The sequence below is a fragment of the Xenopus tropicalis genome, chromosome 4 (genome assembly GCF_000004195.4).
Source record: "Xenopus tropicalis strain Nigerian chromosome 4, UCB_Xtro_10.0, whole genome shotgun sequence".
In the NCBI taxonomy this organism is placed as follows: Eukaryota; Metazoa; Chordata; class Amphibia; order Anura; family Pipidae; genus Xenopus; species Xenopus tropicalis.
The window spans coordinates 5,527,002-5,536,015 of NC_030680.2; the positions used below are offsets into that span (position 1 = coordinate 5,527,002).

Sequence of the window (9,014 nt, forward strand, 5' to 3'; positions counted from 1 at the left end):
AACAGAGACCTACGGAGCCTATTAGAGCCATAACAGAGACCTACGGAGCCTAATGGAGCCATAACAGAGACCTATGGAGCCTAATGGAGCCATAACAGAAACCTATGGAGCCTAATGGAGCCATAACAGAGACCTACGGAGCCTAATGGAGCCATAACAGAGACCTATGGAGCCATAACAGAGACCTATGGAGCCTAATATGGAGATATAACAGAGACATATGGAGCCATAACAGAGACCTATGGAGTCTAATAGAGCCACAACAGAGACCTATGGAGCCATAACAGAGACCTATGGAGCCATAACAGAGACCTATGGTGCCTAATGGAGCCATAACAGAGACCTATGGTGCCTAATGGAGCCATAACAGAGACCTACGGAGCCTAATGGAGCCATAACAGAGACCTATGGAGCCATAACAGAGACCTACGGAGCCTAATGGAGCCATAACAGAGACCCATGGAGCCTAATGGAGCCATAACAGAGACCTACGGAGCCTAATGGAGCCATAACAGAGACCTATGGAGCCATAACAGAGACCTACGGAGCCTAATGGAGCCATAACAGAGACCCATGGAGCCTAATGGAGCCATAACAGAGACCTACGGAGCCTAATGGAGCCATAACAGAGACCTACGGAGCCATAACAGAGACCTATGGAGCCATAACAGAGACCTATAGAGCCTAATGGAGACATAACAGAGACCTATGGAGCCTAATGGAGACATAACAGAGACCTATGGAGCCATAACAGAGACCTATGGAGCCTAATGGAGCCATAACAGAGACCTATGGAGCCATAACAGAGACCTACGGAGCCTAATGGAGCCATAACAGAGACCTATGGCGCCATAACAGAGACCTTTGGAGCCTAATGGAGCCATAACAGAGACCTATGGAGCCTAATGGAGCCATAACAGAGACATATGGAGCCATAACAGAGACCTATGGAGCCAAATGGAGCCATAACAGAGAGAGACCTACGGAGCCTAATGGAGCCATAACAGAGACTTACGGAGCCTAATGAGATATCCAAACCTGCCCCATAGATAAGTTTTAGTAATTCCCTATGTGCCAACTGTTTAACATTCAGCAGGAGTTACCCGGCCATATATAGTAATGTGTGCCCCCCCCCCCACGAGGAGAGGACAGCATCAACATGTCCATTCGGCCCTATCAAACCAAATCGGCAGATCTTATTGGCCCGTGTATGTCCAGCTAATGGGGTACAATCATCATTAATACCTGCCCCAAACCCTTATAGACCCACGTACAGGCCTGGCCCCTCCAGGCTACTTTGGCAGATTATGTACTGTGGCCCCCCCAACGGGTATCTGGTTAGGGATATATTCGGGTCAGCTTCCCCTTTAAATAACCCTCCTTATTCCCTGGGTTCCGATCCAATATTATCTTTGGGCGCCGCCGTCGTTCCCAGGCCGGGGAGGCGGCAGACGATCGGGGTTATTCATATTGTTTATTGGGTTAAAGTTCCTTGGAAACGGGCCAGGAATGGGCAGAAGCCGAGCAGCACAGGCTCCGAAACCGGCCCCCGAAATCCTGCTGAGTAATTCAGCACCAATGGCAGTGATCCGACGGTTCTACTAGAACCGACCCCGGCAGCTTCTGCTGAGCATGATGGGAGTTGTAGTTGGAAGCTGGCAGGCTGAGTAAGAGTTGGCACGGTGACCAATGGCACAAACGTGGGTTTGGGGCTCGGTGGCCCCGAGTGACTCACGGATCTCAGGCCCTTTGTCTATTTATGATTCATAATCACAATAAGGCATCACTTCCTCTGCAGGAATAACACAACCCCCCAATTCATACCGTCAGGATTCCCCTTCAGCTCACTCAGTATTTAACCTGTAACTTGCCAAGCTGTTTTGTTGGGCTGTCAGGGGCTGCTGGGAGTTGTAGTTGGCTTTGAAATACTATTGTGGGGGGGTGGCACTTTGTAATGACATTATTTGCTTTGAGTCTGTATGTAAACAGATTAGATGTGGGTGGGGCTAGAAACAGCGGCAGCCAATAAGAGCGTTGGGATGGTTAGCGGCATTAGGGCAGGTAACGAGTAAGGGAAATGCACCTCTACATGAAACCGAGAGCTCAGGGAAAGGAAACGATGATGATGATGATGATGATGATGGTGCAGAACAGAGGGCGTTACTGTGGCCCAATAATGAAACGACTTATTAAAGAGGGAAAATAAAGGGCAAGGAAATCCTGAGAGCAACGAGTACAATGAGTGTGTAGTCACAACATAGTCAGCCTGGGCACTTCCACTGGGAAGTCAATCATTGCCAGGGTGCAAAAAGGGGTGATCACCCCCACCCCCACCCCCCTCTTTTATAAGTCGTTTCATTAAGCTATAGCTCCGATAGTGTGTATAGTAAGGCAACGAGGTGCCAGGGAAAAAGCTGTAACTGTAGGGCAGTGTGTATAGTAAGGCAACGTGGTGCCAGGGAAGGAGCTGTAACTGTAGGGCAGTGTGTATAGTAAGGCAAGATAGTGTCAGGGAAGGAGATGTAACTGTAGGGCAGTGTGTATAGTAAGGCAAGATAGTGTCAGGGAAGGAGATGTAACTGTAGGGTAGTGTGTATAGTAAGGCAAGATAGTGTCAGGGAAGGAGATGTAACTGTAGGGCAGTGTGTATAGTAAGGCAAGATAGTGTCAGGGAAGGAGCTATAACTGTAGGGCAGTGTGTATAGTAAGGCAAGATAGTGTCAGGGAAGGAGATGTAACTGTAGGGCAGTGTGTATAGTAAGGCAAGATAGTGTCAGGGAAGGAGATGTAACTGTAGGGCAGTGTGTATAGTAAGGCAAGATAGTGTCAGGGAAGGAGATGTAACTGTAGGGCAGTGTGTATAGTAAGGCAAGATAGTGTCAGGGAAGGAGATGTAACTGTAGGGCAGTGTGTATAGTAAGGCAAGATAGTGTCAGGGAAGGAGCTGTAACTGTAGGGCAGTGTGTATAGTAAGGCAAGATAGTGTCAGGGAAGGAGCTGTAACTGTAGGGCAGTGTGTATAGTAAGGCAACGTGGTGCCAGGGAAGGAGCTATAACTGTAGGGCAGTGTGTATAGTAAGGCAAGATAGTGTCAGGGAAGGAGATGTAACTGTAGGGCAGTGTGTATAGTAAGGCAAGATAGTGTCAGGGACCCATAACTGTAGGACAGTGTGTATAGTAAGGTGAGATAGTGTCAGGGAAGGACCCATAACTGTAAGGCAGTGTGTATAGTAAGGCAAGATAGTGTCAGGGACCCATAACTGTAGGACAGTGTGTATAGTAAGGCAAGATAGTGTCAGGGACCCATAGCTGTAGGGCAGTGTGTATAGTAAGGCAAGATAGTGTCAGGGACCCATAACTGTAGGGCAATGTGTATAGTAAGGCAAGATAGTGTCAGGGACCCATAACTGTAGGACAGTGTGTATAGTAAGGCAAGATAGTGTCAGGGACCCATAGCTGTAGGGCAGTGTGTATAGTAAGGCAAGATAGTGTCAGGGACCCATAACTGTAGGGCAATGTGTATAGTAAGGCAAGATAGTGTCAGGGACCCATAGCTGTAGGGCAGTGTGTATAGTAAGGCAAGATAGTGTCAGGGACCCATAACTGTAGGGCAATGTGTATAGTAAGGCAAGATAGTGTCAGGGACCCATAACTGTAGGGCAGTGTGTATAGTGAGGCAAGATAGTGTCAGGGACCCATAACTGTAGGGCAGTGTGTATAGTAAGGCAAGATAGTGTCAGGGAAGGAGCTATAACTGTAGGGCAGTGTGTATAGTAAGGCAAGATAGTGTCAGGGAAGGAGCTATAACTGTAGGGCAGTGTGTATAGTGAGGCAAGATAGTGTCAGGGAAGGAGCTATAACTGTAGGGCAGTGTGTATAGTGAGGCAAGATAGTGTCAGGGAAGGAGCTATAACTGTAGGGCAGTGTGTATAGTGAGGCAAGATAGTGTCAGGGAAGGAGCTATAACTTTAGGGCAGTGTGTATAGTAAGGCAAGATAGTGTCAGGGAAGGAGCTATAACTGTAGGGCAGTGTGTATAGTGAGGCAAAATAGTGTCAGGGAAGGAGCTATAACTGTAGGGCAGTGTGTATAGTGAGGAAAGGTGGGTAAAGTTCCACAACCTGTAATGCTAAAGAGCAATGAATGCAGCTACATAGAAACCAGTGCAGCCTGCAGCATACAGTGATACAGACTTACAGTGAGGGCACCAGGGAGCTGTCAGACAGTACCACATCCAAGGCCAGTGCAGAACCATTAAGGCATCAGCTGCCGATCTGTCCGACCCAGCATGCACTGCTCAGCTTGATCATGTGACCCGGCCCCTACGGGGATCAATACTGATGGGATCTGTGAGGGACGCGGCGCACATTGTCCAACCTCAGGTTCTGTGTCTGCCCCCTAATATTATATTGCCCCCCCATAACCCCCAACTGGGGAGTCCCACAATGATCAGCCAAGGGCTGTAGATATATAGGGGCAGTTATATACAGGGGGCAGATACACAGAGGGGGCAGATACACAGGGGCAGGGGGGCCGGCTGACTCATCACATGGGGGGGGGGGTCTGCATTTGGGATGTTTTAAAACCCAAGGTTCTGAGTCACGGAGAGTCTCCTGTATTTGCCCCGCCCCCTCCCTATAACATTCTGTGCCCACGATATCCCTATTGGTTAATGCAGCTACAACATCATCAATGTATTTGAGTGCAAGCTTTATGGGCAAGAAGCAAATCTGCACTCTGGTATCAGCAGGGGCCCCCAAGGGATTCAAGTGATGTCCCCAAGGCAAAGGCCAACTGACAGCCCCCCAGCTGTTGTTGAACTTCAACTCTCAGACAGAGGTTTCATAGTGTCCTGTTCCCTTACCGGCACTATATACCCCCACCATAGACACCCCCAAACTGCTACCCCAGGAACTGCCACGCTCCCTGCCCAGCACCCCCAGAATAACAAGGGAGGCACTGCAGCCTGAATACCCCCTAATACCTCTCCTGATCTTTCAACATTTAAAGGGTAACAGCTTAGGGCGCCCAATACCTGCCCCCCCCCAACCTGACCCATAAACAAGAGAATAGTGTGTCAGTGTGAAAAACTTGAGGGTAACATACGGCCCCCATATATACAGGGACGTGCCCCCATACCTACAGGGACGTGCCCCCATACCTACAGGGACGTGCCCCCCATACCTACAGGGACGTGCCCCCATACCTACAGGGACGTGCCCCCCCATACCTACAGGGACGTGGCCCCCCATACCTACAGGGACGTGCCCCCCCATACCTACAGGGACGTGCCCCCCATACCTACAGGGACGTGCCCCCCATACCTACAGGGACGTGCCCCCATACCTACAGGGACGTGCCCCCCCATACCTACAGGGACGTGCCCCCCCATACCTACAGGGACGTGCCCCCCATACCTACAGGGACGTGCCCCCCCATACCTACAGGGACGTGCCCCCCATACCTACAGGGACGTGCCCCCCATACCTACAGGGACGTGCCCCCATACCTACAGGGACGTGCCCCCCATACCTACAGGGACGTGCCCCCCATACCTACAGGGACGTGCCCCCCATACCTACAGGGACGTGCCCCCCATACCTACAGGGACGTGCCCCCCATACCTACAGGGACGTGCCCCCCATACCTACAGGGACGTGCCCCCCCATACCTACAGGGACGTGCCCCCCATACCTACAGGGACGTGCCCCCCCATACCTACAGGGACGTGCCCCCCCATACCTACAGGGACGTGCCCCCCATACCTACAGGGACGTGCCCCCCATACCTACAGGGACGTGCCCCCCATACCTACAGGGACGTGCCCCCATACCTACAGGGACGTGCCCCCATACCTACAGGGACGTGCCCCCCATACCTACAGGGACGTGCCCCCATACCTACAGGGACGTGCCCCCCATACCTACAGGGACGTGCCCCCCATACCTACAGGGACGTGCCCCCCATACCTACAGGGACGTGCCCCCATACCTACAGGGACGTGCCCCCCATACCTACAGGGACGTGCCCCCATACCTACAGGGACGTGCCCCCCATACCTACAGGGACGTGCCCCCCATACCTACAGGGACGTGCCCCCATATTTGTATACCAATACCATATAGAGGGGAGGGCCCCTGTTATGAAGCAATGGATAGAGTGGAACCCCTATACATACAGACTGCTAGCACTGCATCCCCCCCCCCATATAGGGGTGAGGGCCCCCCGTTACACAGTAATAGAGTGGAGCCCCCCCATACACACATACAGAATCCCCCCATATAACCAGGACAGAGCCCCCCATACTCACATACACAATCCCCCCATACATACATACAGAATCCCCCCCCCATATAACCAGGGCAGAGCCCCCCATACTCACATACAGAATCCCCCCCCCCCATATAACCAGGGCAGAGCCCCCCCATACTCACATACACAATCCCCCCCCCATATAACCAGGGCAGAGCCCCCCATACTCACATACACAATCCCCCCATACATACATACAGAATCCCCCCCCCCATATAACCAGGACAGAGCCCCCCATACTCACATACAGAATCCCCCCATACATACATACAGAATCCCCCCCCCCATATAACCAGGACAGAGCCCCCCATACTCACATACACAATCCCCCCATACATACATACAGAATCCCCCCCCCCATAATAACCAGGACAGAGCCCCCCATACTCACATACAGAATCCCCCCATACATACATACAGAATCCCCCCCCCCCATATAACCAGGACAGAGCCCCCCATACTCACATACAGAATCCCCCCATACATACATACAGAATCCCCCCCCCATATAACCAGGACAGAGCCCCCCATACTCACATACACAATCCCCCCATACATACATACAGAATCCCCCCCCCCATATAACCAGGACAGAGCCCCCCATACTCACATACACAATCCCCCCCATACATACATACAGAATCCCCCCCCCCATATAACCAGGGCAGAGCCCCCCATACTCACATACACAATCCCCCCATACATACATACAGAATCCCCCCCCCATATAACCAGGGCAGAGCCCCCCATACTCACATACACAATCCCCCCATACATACATACAGAATCCCCCCCCCATATAACCAGGGCAGAGCCCCCCATACTCACATACAGAATCCCCCCCCCCCATATAACCAGGGCAGAGCCCCCCATACTCACATACACAATCCCCCCATACATACATACAGAATCCCCCCATATAACCAGGACAGAGCCCCCCATACTCACATACAGAATACCGCCACCATATACAGGTGAGCCCCCCCCAGGGCAGAGCCCCCCATACTCACCCGTCACAGTCATCTCTATGAGGGTCTCATCCTCCCGCTGCCCGGAGCCGCTCATGGTGCCGGAGGGAACGGGAATGAGGGGAAGGGAGAAACCAGGGAGCGCTGGGGAATCCGGTCACTTACTGAGAGCCCCGCCCCTCCCGGCCCCTCCCACTGCTTCCCCCGCCCCTCAGCCACCGGGACCGCCCCTGCCTGTAACCCCTTAATTGCTGGTCTGCGCCAAACACCGTGTCATCTCCTTCCCATAAACCATTTCACTGTGTATTACCCGCCCCCCCAAATCCTGTTATTCACTGTATGTGTGTCAGTGTAGGCAGCAGCGCTGTGCAGTAACCATGGTAACAGGCAGTTACACTGTATTACTGGAGGTTCCTTATCAGGGCACAACTGCCCATTTCAACCCAAGTGATACCCCAACTGCCATTCTATCTGCCCCCACCCCTTCCTTACTGGGCAGAACTTACCCCAACTGCCATTCTATCTGCCCCCACCCCTTCCTTACTGGGCAGAACTTACCCCAACTGCCCTTCTATCTGCCCCCACCCCTTCCTTACTGGGCAGAACTTACCCCAACTGCCATTCTATCTGCCCCCACCCCTTCCTTACTGGGCAGAACTTACCCCAACTGCCCTTCTATCTGCCCCCACCCCTTCCTTACTGGGCAGAACTTACCCCAACTGCCCTTCTATCTGCCCCCACCCCTTCCTTACTGGGCAGAACTTACCCCAATTGCCATTCTATCTGCCCCCACCCCTTCCTTACTGGGCAGAACTTACCCCAACCACATTCTATCTGCCCCCACCCCTTCCTTACTGGGCAGAACTTACCCCAATTGCCATTCTATCTGCCCCCACCCCTTCCTTACTGGGCAGAACTTACCCCAACCGCATTCTATCTGCCCCCACCCCTTCCTTACTGGGCAGAACTTACCCCAACCGCATTCTATCTGCCCCCACCCCTTCCTTACTGGGCAGAACTTACCCCAACTGCCCTTCTATCTGCCCCCACCCCTTCCTTACTGGGCAGAACTTACCCCAACCACATTCTATCTGCCCCCACCCCTTCCTTACTGGGCAGAACTTACCCCAACCGCCATTCTATCTGCCCCCACCCCTTCCTTACTGGGCAGAACTTACCCCAACCGCATTCTATCTGCCCCCACCCCTTCCTTACTGGCAGAACTTACCCCAACCGCCATTCTATCTGCCCCCACCCCTTCCTTACTGGGCAGAACTTACCCCAACCGCATTCTATCTGCCCCCACCCCTTCCTTACTGGGCAGAACTTACCCCAACCGCATTCTATCTGCCCCCACCCCTTCCTTACTGGGCAGAACTTACCCCAACCGCCATTCTATCTGCCCCCACCCCTTCCTTACTGGGCAGAACTTACCCCAACTGCCCTTCTATCTGCCCCCACCCCTTCCTTACTGGGCAGAACTTACCCCAACTGCCCTTCTATCTGCCCCCACCCCTTCCTTACTGGGCAGAACTTACCCCAACCCCATTCTATCTGCCCCCACCCCTTCCTTACTGGGCAGAACTTACCCCAACCGCCATTCTATCTGCACCCACCCCTTCCTTACTGGGCAGAACTTACCCCAACCGCATTCTATCTGCCCCCACCCCTTCCTTACTGGGCAGAACTTACCCCAACCGCCATTCTATCTGCCCCCACCCCTTCCTTACTGGGC

The 9,014-nt window shown here is 52.8% G+C and overlaps 1 protein-coding gene across 5 annotated transcripts in view; it reads right to left on the minus strand.

The window, feature by feature from the left end:
- Window positions 1-7,460, minus strand: part of ano5 (anoctamin 5) — a 55,105-nt gene extending 47,645 nt beyond the window's left edge. For 3 of the 5 annotated variants that reach the window (XM_031900392.1, XM_031900393.1, XM_031900390.1), the window contains exon 1: window positions 7,322-7,460. In XM_031900392.1, coding sequence (XP_031756252.1) covers window positions 7,322-7,376 — 55 coding nt within the window. In that variant the 5' untranslated portion in view covers window positions 7,377-7,460. The remainder of the gene's footprint in view (window positions 1-7,321) is intronic. The other 2 variants (XM_031900394.1, XM_031900391.1) reach the window with 1 other exon arrangement.
- Between the last annotated feature and the right edge of the window lie 1,554 nt (window positions 7,461-9,014).